General features: G+C 40.1%; 1 protein-coding gene across 1 annotated transcript in view; it reads right to left on the bottom strand.

The window, feature by feature from the left end:
• The window catches only part of LOC122229901, a 39,204-nt gene extending 26,789 nt beyond the window's left edge, over nt 1-12,415 (bottom strand). The window contains exons 1-3 of the mRNA XM_042955459.1: nt 12,384-12,415; nt 10,155-10,406; nt 8,153-8,341 (exon numbers count right to left, since the gene is read on the bottom strand). Of these exons, the coding sequence (XP_042811393.1) occupies nt 8,153-8,341; nt 10,155-10,406; nt 12,384-12,400 (458 nt within the window). The 5' untranslated portion in view covers nt 12,401-12,415. The remainder of the gene's footprint in view (nt 1-8,152; nt 8,342-10,154; nt 10,407-12,383) is intronic.
• Between the last annotated feature and the right edge of the window lie 4,970 nt (nt 12,416-17,385).

Here is a 17,385-nt window from a genome sequence, read left to right as displayed (position 1 = left end):
GTAAAACATATAACAACAATAGCACAAATGATGAATGGGAGGCATTGCTCGTATGTTAGAAGGTCCTTAAACCACACATAAATTACTATAAGATGATTTGACTGTAGATTCAGATTACTTTAAAAATGTATATTGTAGAGGTGCCTGGGTGGTTCAGTTGGGTAAGCATCTGACTTGATTTTGGCTCAGGTTATAATCTCACGGTTTGTGAATTCAAGCCCTTTGTCAGGGTCTGCATTGACAGTGCAGAGTGTGCTTGGGATTCTCTCCCTGTTTCTCTCTTGGCTCCTCCTCTACTCATGAACATGCTCTCTCTCTCTCTCTCTCTCTCTCTCTCTCTCTCTCTCTCTCTCTCAAAAATAAACAAACATGAAAAAAGTATATATAGTAGGACGCCTGGGTGGCTCAGTAGGTTAAGTGTCAGACTTTGGCTCAGGTCATGATCTCATGGCTGGTGGGTTCAAGCCCTGTATCAGACTCTGTGCTGACAGCTCAGAGTCTGGAGCCAGCTTCAGATTGTGTCTCTGTCTCTCTCAGCCCTTCCACCATTCATTCTCTGTCTCTCTATCTCTTTCAAAAATAAATAAACATGAAAAAAAAATTTTTAATGTGTACTGTAAACCCAAGGAAAACCACTAAAATTCTACATAAATAAGTCAATAGAGCAGATAAAATGGAATAAAAAAACGCACAGTTAAATACAGAGAAGAAGTTAAATACAGAAGAAAAAGAAATAAAGAACAAATTATTTTAATCCAACAACATCAGTGATCACAATAAATGTGAGTCCCCTAAAAACATTAGCTAAAGGACAGAGAATGTCAGATGCGGGGGTGGGTGGAAAAGCATACCCAAACTTATGACCTCAATAAGAAACCCACTTTAAATATAAAGATACAGATACATTAAAAGTAAACAATGGAGAAAGACATATGATAAACATTAAACAACAAAAAAGCTGGATTATATTAGCTATTTCAATTTCAGATGAAGTACACTTTGCAACAAGGAATGAAATCAGAGATAAAGAGGAGGTCTACATAATGATAAAGGGGTCAATTCTTCAAGATGACACAACAATCCTAAATGTGTATGTGCTTAATCTCAGAGTTTTCAAAACAAATAAGGTAAAAACTGATAGACCTGAGGGAAGAAATATGCAAATCCACAATTGTAGTTGGAAACTTCAACACTCCTCCCTTGGTAACTGAGAGAACAAGTATGCAGAAATCATAAGAGTATCTGATCTAAACAACTATCAACCAACTTGTCCTATATGACATTTATAGGACATTCCATTCAGTAATGAAAAATGCACATTCTTCTCAAATGCAGAATATTCTCCAAGATAGCCAATCTTGGAGATTGGCCACAAGTTTTGTGGCCTATCAGATTTTTATATACTTATACAAGAATAGAAAACATCCAAAGTATATTTGTGGCCCATGCCAGAATTCAGCTAAAAAATAATAACAAAAAAAATTGGGGGGGAAGCCCCAAATGTACGAAAAATTAAACATTACACTCCTGAATAATCCAGAGGTGAAAAAGGAATTCCTAAGGAAAATGTGAAAAATTTAAATTGAATGAAAATCAAAACAAAATGTGTCAAATTTGTGAGATACAGTTAATGCAGTGCTTACAGAGAAATATATAGCATTATATGCTTATGTATTATGAAACAGCATCTACAAGGACTAACCTAACCTTTCATCTTAAGGAGCAAGAGAAAGACAAACAGATTATATCTGAAGAGGTAGAGAAAAGAAAAATACTAATAAATATTAGTGTAGAAATCAATGAGATTGAAAACAGAAAAATAATAGAGAAAACATATTAAAAGTGGGGTTTTTAAAAAGATCTATAAAGTTGATAAGCTTTCATCTTCAGATGAAGTGATATGATATGAGATATGAATATGATATCATCTGAAGATCAAGATATGATATCATCTGAAGATCTGATGATCAAGAAAAAGACGAGATGACATAAATTACCAGTGTTAGAAATAAAAGCTGAATATCCACTGCAGACCCTACAGATATTGAACACCTGCCAAGGAATTCTTACGAATAACATTATGGCCATCAATTCAACAGTTTGGAGGAAATGGACAAGTCCTTTAAAGAAGAAATGAGCAAAGTTGACTTAAAGACAATTCAAAAACATAAAGTAACTAAGTGTGTCATTAAATCGTTTGCCACAAATGAAACTCACATGGCTTTATGGTCAAGTCTAACAACACTAAAAAAAAATGATAATCCAGCACAATATATAGTGATAAATTTGGATTGAGTCCCAGGAATATAAGTGTGGTTGAATATTCAAAAATCAGTCTGTGTCATCCATCATATTAATAGAATAAGGGAACAACAAAAACATTTTCCTCTTGTCAAAATTCAACACTCCATCATGATAAAAAGTCCCCGCAATCTAAGAACTTTCTCAGTCTCATGGAGACATACCCCAAAAACTTAAAAAAGACTTGTGATGGGGATTAAGGAGGGCACTTGTGATGAGCCCTGGATGATGTATGCAAGTGCTAAATCACTATACTGTACATCTGAAACTAATATAATACTGTATGTTAACTAACTAGAATTACAACAACAACAACAAAAAGCCTTGCTTTCCTTCTAAGATAGGGAACACAGCAATATTATTTGTTCTCATCACTTCGATTTAATACTATCCCGAGGGGCCCTCTTAGTGCAATGAGAAAAAAATTGCATAGATGTAAGAAACGAAGAAGTAAAATCATCATTTTCCTCAGACTGCATGATCCCAGGGGAAGAAAATCCAAAGGGACCCTCAAAAAGCTACCAGAATTAAGAAATGAGTTTATCAAGTTCACAGGAAACAAGATTAAAATACAAATGTCAGTTGTATTTTTAGACACTAGCAGTGAACAATTAGAAGGTAAAATATAAAAAATGCCATTTTACATAGCGTTAAAAACGGAAACCCCACGAGATAAATGTAATAAAAAACAAGTATAAGACTTGTGCACTGAAAATGACAAAACATTGTTGAGAGAAATTAAATAATTAAACAACTGGAAATTCACTGTTAAGATGTGAATTCTTTCCAAATTGATCTATAGGTTAAATGCAGTCTCAGTCAAAATTACATAGGCTTTTTTTTTTCCTTTCCAACTGAGAAGTTAATTCTAAAATTTAGAAAGAAATACAAAGGATCTAGAATATCCTAATCAATCTTGAAAAATTATAATGAAGTTTACTTCATGATCACTATATAGCTAAAGTTATTAAATAGTGTAGGTTCAGTGTAAGGATATGGGACCATGTAAGGAGTCCAAAATAGACCCTCATAACCAATGGTCAAATGATACTGACAAAGGTACCAAGATGATTCAGGAAAAGATGCTCTTTTCAATGACAATGCCAGCTAACTGGTTATCTATTTAGAAAAAAAAAAAAAATGGACCTTGGCCTTTACCTCACACCCTTTATCAAAATTACTTCTTTAAAACATTTTTAAATTTATTTCCAAGAGACAGAGTGTGAGCAGGGAGGGGCAGAGAAAGAGGGAGGGAGACACAGACTTGGAAGCAGGCTCCAGGCTCTGAACTGTCAGCACAGAGCCCGACACGGGCCTCGAACCCATGAACCAGGAGATCATGACCTGAGCCGAAGTCGGACACCTAACCAAGTGAGCCACCTAGGCGCTCCATAAATTACTTTAAAATGAATTATAATTTGGGGCACCTGGGTGGCTCAGTAGGTTGAGCGACTGACTTTGGCTCAGGTCATGATCTCACAGTTTGTGGGTTAGAGCCCCATATCAGGCTGTGTGCTGGCAGCTTGGAGCCCAGAGCCTGCTTAGGATTCTGTGTCTCCCTCTCTCTCTGCCCCTCCCCGACTCATGCTCTGTCTCTCTCTGTCTCAGAAATAAATAAACATTAAAAAAAAATTTTTTTGAAAAAAACAAAAAAAATAAAAAAATAAAATGAATTATAGTTTTAGCTTTTATGTTTAAAAACAAATACAGGAAAAAAAATGTGTGTGAATGTGAGGAAGGAAAAGATTTCTTAGGACACGGAGAGCATGAACCACAACAGAAAAGAATTGCTAAGAGTAGACTTTTTCAAAATTAAACACTCTGCTTTTACAAGGCAAGCCACTGACAAGGAAAAATATATACAGTAAATATAACTGATAGTGGAGTTATTTCCAGAAAATATAAAGAACTGTTATAAATCAACATTAAGAAGACAATCAGCATGATAAAAAAAAAAAAGCAATATATGTGAAAGGACAGTTCTCAAGATATATGGATGGCCAAGAAGCACAGAGAAATTGCTCAGTAGCATTAGTCATCACGGAAGTGCAAATTAAAACCACTATCCCCATCTAGAAAAGCTAAAATTGGAAAGACTGACAATACCAAGTGTCGGACGATGTGAATCAGTAAGAGCCTTCATAGATGAATGGTGGGAACATAACGTGCTACAACTACTTTGGAAAACAGTTTGGCAACTTCTTAGAAGTTAAATATTTTCCATACAACTCATTACTTCCCAGGCATTTCCATAAGAAAAATCAAAACGAAAGACAGACACAAATGTTCAGATCGGCTTAACTCATAATAGACCCCAAACTGGAAATAATCCAAGGACCCATCAACTGACAAACAGATAAACGTTTTGCGGCCTAAGCATTCTATGGCATATTCTTCAGCTATAAAAAGGAACAAATATTGCATATAAATACGTCTTAAAAATATGGTGAACAAATGAAGCCATAGTATACACACTGTATAGTTCCCATTTACATAAGATTCTAGGATAGGCAAAACCAATCTACAAAGACAGGAAATAAATCAGTGGTTGCCTGGGGCCACAGCTGGAAGATACTGAGTGCAAAGGAATACATGGGATCTCTTAGGAGGTGAAAATGTTCTGTATCTTAACTGTGATGGTGATTACGTGATTCCATCTATATGTGTGTCAAAACTTAGTGAAATGTATAAATAAAAATGAGTATACTTCTTTGTATGTAAACTGAATCTCAACATATGTAAGCAAAAATAAAAAATAAATTCTAGGTTTTGGTGTCTGTCTTCGTTATTTTTTAAAGTTTATTTATTTTGACAGAATGACAGAGAGAGTGGTGGTGGCAGTGGGGGGGGGGGGGGGCAGAGAGAGGGAGAGAGAAAATCCCCAGCAGGCTCTGCACTGTCAGCACAGAGCCCGACGTGGGGCTCAAACTCACAAACGGTGAGATGATGACCTGAGCTGAGATCGAGTTGGATGCTTCACCGACGGAGCCACCCAGGCACCCCAGTTTTTGTTTTGTTTTGTTTTGTTTAGTTTGCAGAGAGACAGCCGGGGCTTGTGCATCTGGGTGATGCATGGTAATGGAACAAGGTCTGCCAACGCCTTGGGACTGCTTTCCTTCAAACACAGTGACATCCCAGCTCTAGGAGTCCACTATTCTGAATGTCTCTGTTTACAGCACCCTATGCTAGGTGCTAGGAGAGTGTGACGAGGTGGTAGCTAACCAGCTAGAGCTGCTGTACTCCCAGAGTCTAGCACAGTGCCTCTTGGATGGACGAGTAAGACATGGGTAAAAGAAGCATATTTCCAGAGGAAACCTCAGATCTTAGAATGGTACCAATGCAAAGACTGAGAGAGGGGGCTGGGGGAGGGAGCCACGCAGTGGCTTCAAAGAAAACCATCAGGCCAGGAAGTGCCTCAGTACTGGCTCTTAGAGCAAGCCCCGGCCAGGGAGCGCACAGCCTAAGCCTTTCCAAATCCTAGCAGCGTCCTTCTTCATTGACTTCACTGGGCCAGGTCAACAGAGCCATCCTCACTGGAGCAGATTTCCCAGTGAGAGATTTTATGTCCATGCACCTGCAACCCTCAAATAAGGTGCATCTCCAGTCAGGGCCAGCCTGCAAAGTGCAGCTCTCGTTTTACCGGAACCCCTTGTGGAGCATCTGGCCTCTCCCAGGCCACTCCCAGGCAGGCTTATTTTCTCTGCACCCAGTGCCTCTTGCTTCCCGCCATAGAAGCGTATGCACATCCCAAATCAATTAATCAGCATGGGCTTCTTCCCAATGACAGCCAACAAAGACATTCTAAACATGGCTTGACTTAGCGCACACAGCTCTTGCTACATCCACACTCCCCCTTGGCTCATATTGTGACCCATCTGTTGATGAGAAATTAACGACACACAGTGTGTCACATATGCCCATACATTTATTGTAGGATTCAAGCTAGAAGTCATGCTTTTGGGAAAGCTGCAGAGAAGTGTGTGGAACAGGCTGTGTTGGCTCTCTTCCATTAAGTAAGATGGGCCTCGGCTCCCTGGGAAACATCTGATCGGAAATAGCAAAATGTCCTGCTAAGTAAACCAACATGATAAAGGAAAATTATGAGCACAATGAAGCCACAGACATTAGAGACGAGTGATAGAGGGGAGTTATGTGAGGGTGTGGGGTCACCAGTGATGCTTTGAGGAGGGTAGGGCAGGGAGGACTGTGCTTTGCCCCACAAGCCTGGGATGCTGGGAGTTAACAAGTGCTCAATTACCTTAATGATCATGAAACCCAAAGTTCAACATATATTTAAAATAAATTTTTGTTCAAGGTATATTCATTTTTCAGAAACAGAGACAGAGCATGAAGGGGGGAGGGGCAGAGAAAGAGGGAGACACAGAATCCGAAGCAGGCTCCAGGCTCTGAGCTGTCAGCACAGAGCCCAACGCGGGGCTGGAACTCACAGACTGTGAGATCATGACCTGGTCTGAAGTCGGACACTTAACTGAGCCACCCAGGTGCCCCAAAATTCAACATATTTGACAGACTTCTAACTGCTTTCCCAAAGGTAATAGCATTGGCAGAGGAATTTCTTGGATTCCCCAAAAGACTCTTTTGAATACTAGGTAAGGGATAACTATGTTTTGGGGTATTTTCCCCCACTTTCGGAGATGGCAGTTTCTATCACCACCTCTTTCTGCCCAACTTGAAGAAGCAATACAATGTAATTAACGGTAATGATTTGGACTGAGGATCATGAGACTAGCTTTCTTCTTTTTATTTTTATTAAAAAAAAATTTAACATTTATTTATTGTTGAGAGGCAAAGAGAGACAGAGCACAAGCAGGGGAGGGGCAGGGAGAGAGGGAGACACAGAATCCGAAGCAGGCTCCAGGCTCTGAGCTGTTAGCACAGAGCCCGACGTGGGGCTTGAACCCACAAACCGTGAGATCATGACCTGAGCCAAAGTTGGATGCTTAACCGACTGAGCCACCCAGGCACCCCATGAGACTAGCTTTCTATTCCTGGTGCTGCCCATTAGAGGCCAAATGACCTTAGATAAGTCACTTATTTTCTCTGAACCTCACAAGTGGTTAGACCACACTTGGAATTTCCCTAGCTCCTTCTGAATCTTTCCATGTTGTATCCAGAATGCTCCTTTAGCTTGTCTTCTAGTAACAACAATTTACTTGGCCTCCCAGTGGAAGGCCAATGCTGTTGCTCCCACCTGGCATTTGATCAACTTCACTAGTGCAAGAAGACCTAACAATTGTAAATATTTAGGCACCCAACATGAAAGAACCCAAATATATAAAACAATAACAAACATAAAGGAACTCATCGAAATAATACGATAATAGTAGGGGACTTTAACTCTCCACTCACAGCAATGGACAGATCATCTAAACAAAAAATAAACAACGATCAACTTTACTGAACAAATGAATGAAAAATCACATACATAAATGAATTCCTGACTCCTTCCTGCACACTGGCTTTCTCTGTGGGCTGCTATCACTTCCAATCAAACAGGAGTGTAAAAATTAATTTAAATTATGCTCCGTTACTCAGTCCTTATTCAGGACCTTCTATGTACCAGGCATCAAAGTAGGAAATGCTTGCACTGGTCAAAGACATACGAAAAGATCCCTGCCCGTAAGAAACTCCACGTCCTTTGCTTTGTCTGCGACTCCACACCAACAGTTAGGACATCAGTCAGGGTCCAATCAGGAGACAGACACTATACAACTATTTAAATAAGGGAAGCTTAACATAAAGAATTATTACCTAATGACAAAACAGTAACTATAAAAGAGAGCTTTATAGGGTACCATAGGGCTGAGAGAGAGTACCCAAAGTCCCGTACCTGGTTGAAGAAGGTAGAGTTGAAGTCTGTCGGATGGAAGAAAAGTGTGTGGGATGGGCCAGGCCAGAGCTGGTCCACAGTTCCTGGGAGAGCAGGAAGCAACCTTCTGAGAGGTAGGTAAGCCACAGCCAGTGACCAGATGTTTTGAGGAGGCATGACGCACCTGGTGTCCATGTGGCGAGGGCAGACCTGAGGGGGAAGGGGCGTATGAGCAGAGGGAGCCATGGCTCGCGTGAGTGGGCATGTGGAGAGGCTGAAGGTCACAGTCTGGGCAGAGGACCTACCGCATGCAGTGTCTGTGTTGAAAGAACCGTGGGGAAGTGTGAGGGCAGCACTGCAGGGTCACTAGGGGACTGAGTACCCTGGGCCTCTGGCTGGGGCAGAGCGCCACCAGATGTCTTCACGTTCACAGGCGTGACTGATGGGGCCGCTGGCAGAACCCACAGGAGAAGCCTCTTCCTCCTGCTCTGTTCCTCCAGCGGCCTCCACCAAGAAAGCTTAACCTGTGATCACTGTAAAGACGTTAAAGGGATTCCAACCATTATTTTCGGAGCAGCTATTGAAGAGGACATTCAGAGCTGAGAGGCAGAATTGCTATCAAAAGGGCCCTACGCTGGGGGGTGGGGGTCAGACCTTCTGAGTGCACCTGAAACTTGGGTGTCTTGGCTGTGAGGCTCCAATACTGTGAGGCTCCAATAAGCAGCGTGAAAGGGCTCTGTAGAGCGTAAAGTGGTACACGTTTCCGGCGGGTCCCTGCCATGTTAGCTGTGCTCAGTGTTACATTTGCTGCCCCAACAAGCTGGGTGATGTGCCACCTGGTGTTAAGGCCTCGGCGATGAGACCCTGACACCCTGTCTTATGTATTTTGAATTGCTGGCAGCTAGCGCTCTAGGCACGAAGCAGGTGGTTAATTGGTCTTTGTTACCAGAACTATATGTTTCACTTATTTATTGAGAATCTCTTTTAAGGATTTTTTTTAATGTTTATTCATTTATTCTTGAGAGAGAAAGGTAGAGAGCAAGCAGGGGAGGGGTAGAGAGAGAGAGACAGAATCCCAAGAGACTCACTTCAGAGAGAGAGAGAGAGAGAGAGAGAGAGAGAGAGAGAGAGACAGAATCCCAAGCAGGCTCCACACTGTCAGCAGGGAGCCTGACGCAGGGCTCAAACCCATGAACTGTGAGGAAACCAAGAGTCAGACGCTTAACTGACTGAGTCACCCAGGCGCCCCAGAATCTGATTAACTGAGGTGTGGAAGCTGCAGGCCATGCTGTATCTGACCCATGAAGGGGTCAGCTCCTTGCAAGTGAATCTCTCTCATGTTTCCCCACCTTTCTTCCTACCACCAGAAAGCTGCCGGAGGCATTGCTGAGGAGAGCCTCTTAGCCTCCTGACCAGCCTCTTCCTGGGGACCTGGGGTGATGCCTTCATTGTAGATCCTGATACTCAAGCAAAACAGGAGTTCCAGTAGGACCTCGCTTGCTGACCGATTACGAAGTGGGTGAATAATGTATTCATTTATACGTTATTCATTTATGAATGAATGAGCAAACAGAGTTGCCCAGCTAAGGTCTTGTACAGTATCCTATTTGAGTGTGATAATCACGAGGCTATCAAAATCAATTGTTCCTTAAATATATGTCTTTAAAAAACAGACAAAAATCTTTGTCCATTCCTTTCTCTTATTACTCCCTCCCTTCCTTTTTTTTTTTTTTTTTTTAAGTTTATTTATTTTGAGAGAGAGTGAGCAAGCGAGCACACAAGCAGGGGAGGGGCAGAGAAGGAGAGACATAATTCCAAGTAGGCTCTGTGATATCAGCTCAGAACCCGATGGGGGGCTTGAACTCATGAACTGTGAGATCACGACCTGAGGTGAGATCAAGAGTCAGCCACTTAACTGACTGAGCCACTCAGGTGCCCCTCCCCCCACCTTTTATTAAATCAATGAAGAAACATGGGTATATATGCAAAACAACTTATTGAATTTTTGCAGCAGAAATCTCACAGCACAATACACCGTGGTTCTGTCTGGGCATCGTGGATACAGCTCTCGGTCAGAAGAGTCTCACTCTGTATGAAGGGTAAGTTCCTGGGCATCCGCAGCCTCCACCCTGCTCGTCCTGGCACTGCTGTTGATTCAGGTAGGGAGAGAGCTGGAAGCAAGCTGTGGCTGGAGGGGGCAAAACCTGTGGACATGCTGATTGGTCTAGGAGAGAAACCTCCTGCCATTTGGCTCTCCTCTCCCATAAAGGCAGTCCTGAAGGAGAAGTAGAAAAAGGCAAGCACGTTTAATTAGTCTCAAACATATCCTGGGACATTTCAGAGATCCCTGCAGGAAACTGAAGCATTGAATGCTTTTTAAAACTAAACATCACTGATGCAATTAGAATTTGGGTGTTGTGTGTGTGTGTGTGTGTGTGTGTGTGTGTGTGTGTGTGTTTTGCCCAGCCTAGGACACATTTTGTGGATGAAGTTCAACCAGTAAGCCCTTAGATAGATTTCGGCATGGTGCTGGTTAATTGTCTGAGGCAGAAACAACTTGGCATTGCAGAATCAGTTTGCTCTGCTTTTGATACACAGGAGGGTGGGTTCAATGCTGCAGGGTGAAACTAACATATGGAAGAAGTCTTTCATTCATTCATTCCCCTGCCTGAAGCAAATCCTGTGAGTTTCATATAATGTGAATGAGATCTACTTGCAGATAAGGGAACACATTTAGAAAAGGAGGCACAGAGGTGGCCCTGAAGTGGGTTGGTCTTCTGTACCACACAAAGGTAACCTGATCAGTCGGTTGATATCTCATCCACTCTTTTTCTCGGTTTCCTCTTTGGCTGTGCTACACTATCAACACTTAGTCTGGAAAGAGAGGGAGCACTGTTTTCAGTTGTTCTTTTCCTTCCACAAATTCAGCAAATGGTAAAAAGACAGAATCACATCAGGCTACCAGAGGTACAATCCTCCTTGGCTTCCTAGGGAAGTGAAGGGAGAGGTTGAAGTTCAAGTTCTCAGAAGTGTAGAGGAAGGTGAGGGTGAGGTCCATTTCCTCCTGTAGGGAACTGGTCTCACTGCTCTGTTGTGGCAGGTGGGTAGCCAATTGAAAGGGACTCAGCAATGTTTCCCCTGTTTTCAGAGAAGGGGGTATTTTGTTTATTTAGAATGGAGGGTTAAGAGTGTCAAGCTGGTCTTCTGCCTTGAGAATCAGTCATTGATTTTAAAGACTTCTCTTACTCAGTGTCTACTTGAGAATTGAAAGGTATAAACGATGCCTTTGATATTTTTGTCCATAGCCCTCTAACATGTTTACCACTGAAAAGATCTGTTGAGAAAAGCTACAAGGGACACAGAGAAAATTGTGATTGCATTCAATGGCACTTGAATAGAGAACTCCAAGTGCCCAAATCTTGTCCTGTCAATCACTCCTCAACTTTTGACGTTCCCAAGGGAGCTGCATACAGAAAAACTGATAGCAAATGGGAAGCAGAGTGAGACTTTATTATTACTCTTCTGAGCTTCATATAGCTGGATCAGAGCACATGGCTCACTCTTAAGACTTAAGAACGGCCTCCCCCTCCCCTATACACTCTGCTTCACCTCAAATTCTACAGTATTACTAGCTCCTGCCAACTATATGGCATGTAACTAAAACAACAGCATTTTACTAAGGTAGAGAAAGATGGCTAGGCCCCGAGGGATTCCTGGTTCCACTGATAATTCCAACCCATGAACTGAAAGCAAGGAGTGCAAGAGTACCAGGAGAGGATTACCATGCACAGACATGGTCTCTTTACATTACTCTGTTCGCTGGTAAACATGGCCAACAGTGTTTCCTTTTTTTAATTTTTAGAAAAAACTTGATTTCAGTACTGTTGACACACAATTTTATGTTAGTTTCAGGTGTACAACATGGTGTTCAACTTCTTTATACGTTACGTTACGCTCACCACAAGTGTAGTCACCATCTGTCACCACACAATGCCTTTACAATACCGCTGTGTTCCCTATGCTGTGCCTTTTATTACCGTGACTTATCCATTCCATAATAGGAAGCCTGTATCTCCCACTCCCCTTCGCTCATTTTGCCCATCCCCCAGCCCTTCTCCCCTCTGGCAACCATTCATTTGTTCTCTGTATTTATAGGTCTGATTCTGCTTTTTTTTTCCCCTGGATTCTGCATATGCGTGGAGTCATCTGGTATTTGTCTTTCTCAGCCTGACATATTTACTTAGACTGATACCTTCTAGGTCCATCCATGCTGGCACAAATGGCGCAATTTCATCCTTTTTAATGCTGAGCAATATTCCATTGTTCTACACCTTCTTTACCCATTCATCTATTGATGGGACACTTGGGTTGTTTCTCTTTCTTGGCTGTTGTAAGTAATGCTGCAATAGACATAGGGGTGCAAATACGTTTTTGAATTAGTGTTTCTGTTTTCTTTGGATAAATATCCAGTAATGGAATTATTGAATACAGTATTTTTATTTTTAACTTTTCGAGGAACCTCCCTACTGTTTTCCACAGTGGATACATCAATTTGCATTCCTACCAACAGTGCACAAGTCCTTTTCTCTAAAGTGCACAAGAGCACAAGTCCTTTTTCTCCAAATCCTCACCAACACTTGTTAACTTCTTGTCTTTTTTTATTTTAGCCATTCTGACAGGTGTAAGGTGATATTTTATGGTCGTTTTGACTTGCATTTCCCTGATAATAAGTGATGTTGAGCATCTTTTCATGTGTCTGTTGGCCATCTGGATGTCTTCTTTGGGAAAATGTCTATTCAGGTCTTCTGCTCATTTTTTAACCAGACTGTGATTTTGGTATTTAGTTATATAAGCTCTTTATATATATTTTGGATATTGACCCATTATCAGATATATCATTTGCAACTATCTTCTTCCATTTAGTAGCTTGCCTCTTTTCTTGATGGTTTTCTTCACCATACAAAAGCTTTTTATTTTTATGTGTCTCAACAGTTTATTTTTGCTTTTGTTTCCCTTGTTTCAGGAGACATATATAGAAAAATACTGCTATGGCTGATGTCAGAGAAATTATTGCCTATTTTCTCTTCCAGGAGTTTTGTGGTTTCAGGTCTCACATTTAGGTCTTAAGCCATTTTGGTTTATTTTTGTGTATGGTGTAAGAATGTTTCATTCTTTTGCAGGGAGCTGTCCAGTTTTCCCAACACCATTTGTTGAAGAAACTGTTTTTCCCACTGTATATTCTTGCCTCCCTTGACACAGAGTAATTGACCATATAAGCATGGGTTTATTTCTGGGATCTATTCTGTTCCATTGATCTATGTGTCTATGTTTGTGCCAGTACCATACTGCTTTGATTACTACAGCTTTGTAGTATATCTTCAAATCTCGAATTGTGATACCACCAATTTTGTTTTTCTTTCTCAAGACTGCTTTGGCTATTCTGGGTCTTTTGTGGTTCTATATAAATTTTAGGATTATTTTTTTCTAGTTCTGTGAAATATGCTGTTGGTATTTTGGTAGGGATTACATCAAATCTATAGATCGATTTGGGTAGTAGTCTGGACACTGTACAATTATGAACCCTTCCAATCCACAAACATGGAATATCTTTCTGTTTGTGTCTTCTTCAAATTCTGTCATCAATGTTTTATAGTTTTCAGAGTAGGGTTCTTTCGCCTCCTTGGTTAAATTTAGTCCTAGGTATCTTATTATTTTTGGTACAATTATAAATGGAATTGTTTTCTTAATTTCTCTTTCTGCTACTTTTGTTATTAGTGTATAGAAACACTACCAATGTCTGGCTATTAACTTTATATTCTGCAACTTTACTGAATCAATTTATTCTAGGAGTTTTTTAGTGGAGCCTTTAGAGTTTTCTATGTATAGTATGATGACAACCAATATCTTATAATTGATCAAATGGAATGGCAAATCATTTTCCCTTAAGAGACACTGGAAAGCGAGAGAGAGAGAGAGAGAGAGAGAGAGAGAGAGAGAGAGAGAAAGAAAGAGACACAGTTAATAGGGACAATAGGAAAGTAAGTAGAGAACTAGAAATAGTTTTCCCCTATAAAACATTCACCCTCTCTGCACAATAAATGTTCTATTTAAAACTTGTACAGAGAAGCTTGTGAAATAATAAAATATATGATTCTTTAGTAAAATGTAGAATACATATTTAGTCTTAGCTGATGAAATAGGGAGTAATTATTTAATTATAGGGCAATTACTCTCTTCTCAAAGATAGGATTCCACAGAAAGAAAATTAGACTTTTTGAGGCCCACCTTTTCAAGTAGACACTTTTGTAACCTGGATGTCCCAGCACAGAATACACTAAATATAGCAATTAACTAAATAACAGCTAAATATAGCAATTAACTGACACACAGAAAACCTGAAAGACTCTACCAAAAAATTACTACATCTGACAAGTGAATTCAGTAAAAGTGCAGGATACAAAATCACTGTGAAGAAATCTATTCCATTTGTTTTTTTTTTCTTAATTTTTTTTTAACATTTATTTATTTTTGAGAAGAGAGAGACAGAGCATGAGGCGGGGGGAGGAGAGAGAAAGAGGGAGACACAGAATCTGAAGCGGGCTCCAGGCTCTGAGCTGTCAGCACAGAGCCCGACATGGGGCTCGAACTCAGGGACCACAAGATCATGACTGGAGCCAAGGTCGGACGCTTAACAGACTGAGCCACCCAGGCGCCCCGAAATCTATTTCATTTCCATATACTAATAGTGAAGCAGCAGAAAGAGAAATTAAGAAAACAATACCATTTATAATTGCACTAAAAATAATAAGATACCTAGGAATAAACCTAACCGAGGCAAAAGACCTGTACTCTGAAAACTATAAAACATTTATGACAGAACCGAAGAAGACACGAAGAAATGGAAAGACATTCCATGCTCACATATCAGAAGAACAAATATTGTTAAAATGCATATAGTACACAAAGCAATCTATACATTTAATGAAATCCCTTAAAATACCAATAGCATTTTTCACAGAGCTAGAACAATCTTAAAGTTTATATGGAACCACAAAAGACCCCAAATAGCCAAAGCAATCTTGAAAAAGAAAAGCAAAGCTGGAGGCATCACAATTTCAGACTTCAAGTTATATTACAAAGCTATAGTAATCAAAATACTATGGTACTGACACATAAATAGACAAAAGATCAATGCAAGAGAACAGAAAAACCAGAAATAAATCCACACTTACATGGTCAGTTAATCTTTGACAAAGCAGGAAAGAATATCCAATGGGGGGGAAAAACATCTCCTCAACAAATGGTGTAGGGAAAACTGGACAGCAGATTGCAAAAGAATGAAACTGGACCACTTTCTTACACTATACACAACAATAAACTCAAAATGGACTAAAGATCTAAATATGAGATCTGAAACCATAAAAATCCTACAAGAGAGCATAGGCAGTAAGGTCTCTGGCATCAGTCATAGCAACATTTTTCTAGATAGGTCTCCCAAGACAAGGGAAAAAAAAGTAAATATAACCACTGGGACTACATTAAAATAAACTTGTGCAAATGAATGGAACAACTAATAAAACTAAGAGGCAACTTATGGAATGGGAGAAGATATTTGCAAATGACATATCTGATAAAGGGTTAGTATCCAAAATATATAAAGAATACAACTCAACACCCCCCACAACAAATAATCCAATTAAAAATGGGCAGAAAACATGAAAAGACATTTCTTCAAAGAAGACATACAGATGGCCAACAGATGCATGAAAAGATGCTCAATATCACTCATCATCAGGGAAATGCAAGTCAGAACTACAAAGAGATATAATCTCACACCTGTCAGAATGGCTAAAGTCAAAAACGTAAGAAATAACAAGTATCGGCAAGGATGTGGAGGCAAAAGGAACACTCTTGCACTGTTGGTCGGAATGCAAACTTGTGCAGCCAGTCTGGAAAACAGTATGGAGGTTCCTCAAAAAGTTAAAAATAGAACTACCCTACAACCCAGTAATTGTACAACTAGATAAATACTAGGTACTTACCCCGAAATTAAATACAAAAACACTAAGTCAAAGGGACACATGCACTCCTATGTTTATTGCAGCATTATTTACAATAGCCAAATTATGGAACAGCCCAAGGGTCCATCAATAGATAAATGGATAAAGGTGTAGTATACACACACACACACACACGAATATTATTCAGCCATGAAAAGAATGAGATCTTGCCATTTGCCATGACATGGATGGAGCTAGGAAGTATGATGCAGTCAGAGAAAGATAAATACCATATGATTTCATGCATACGTGGAATTTAAGAAACAAAACAGATGAGCAAAGGAAAAAAAAAGACAGAGAGAGACAAACCAAGAAACAGACTCTTAACTATAGAGAACAAACTGATGGTTACCAGAGGGAAGGGGGTGGGGAGCGGGGGAAATAGGTGATGGGGATTAAGAAGCTTACTTGCTGCGATGAGCACCGAGTGATGTATGGAAGTATTGAATAACTATAGTGTATACTTCAAACAGATATAGCACTATATGCTAACCATACTGGAATTAAAAAAATAAAGACAGACATATAAAATTGTGCAGAATGAGAAGGCAGAAATAGGGCTAAAGTAGAATGACGCTTATTAGCATTTAAGAATATTTGAACTTTTTAATAGAAATACTATTGGGATGCCTGGGTGGCTCAGTTGGTTAAGTGTCCGACTTCGGCTCAGGTCATGATCTCATGGTTCTTGAGTTCAAGCCCTGCATAGCGCTCTCTGCTGGCAGCACAGAGCCTACTTGTGATTCCCTCTCTGATTCCCTCTCTCTCTCTTTCTTTACCCCTCCCCAGCTTGTGTTCTCTCTCTCAAAAATAAACATTAAAAAAAAATTAAAACCATAGAAACTCTAGTGAGGATTTTTGTTAAAAAAAAAAAAGGAAGTAATTTTAAAATGTCTTTGAGATTATCCAGATTGTAAATTTAACTGAAAGTGTAACCTAAAGAAAGGGATCCAAAAGTATAAATGCATTTAAGGGAATACCATGAACCCCAGGAAAATGACCCAGGAAAATCAGGAATGGGAGAGTGGTTCCTGGAAGCCAGTAGAGGAGAATCATAGCACTCTAAGATCAGCACACTTGGGCAGATTCTCAGAGAGTGCCTGAAGGAATAACCCTACAGATGATGGTTACACTCTCCTGGTCCAACAGCTCAGGGCACCTATCAACACATCTAAGCCTGCCAGGCAGAACTTA

Source organism: Panthera leo, chromosome A1 (genome assembly GCF_018350215.1).
Source record: "Panthera leo isolate Ple1 chromosome A1, P.leo_Ple1_pat1.1, whole genome shotgun sequence".
NCBI classification, from domain to species: Eukaryota; Metazoa; Chordata; class Mammalia; order Carnivora; family Felidae; genus Panthera; species Panthera leo.
Note: the sequence above shows the minus strand (reverse complement) of the source record. Positions and strands in the feature narration are given on the sequence as shown.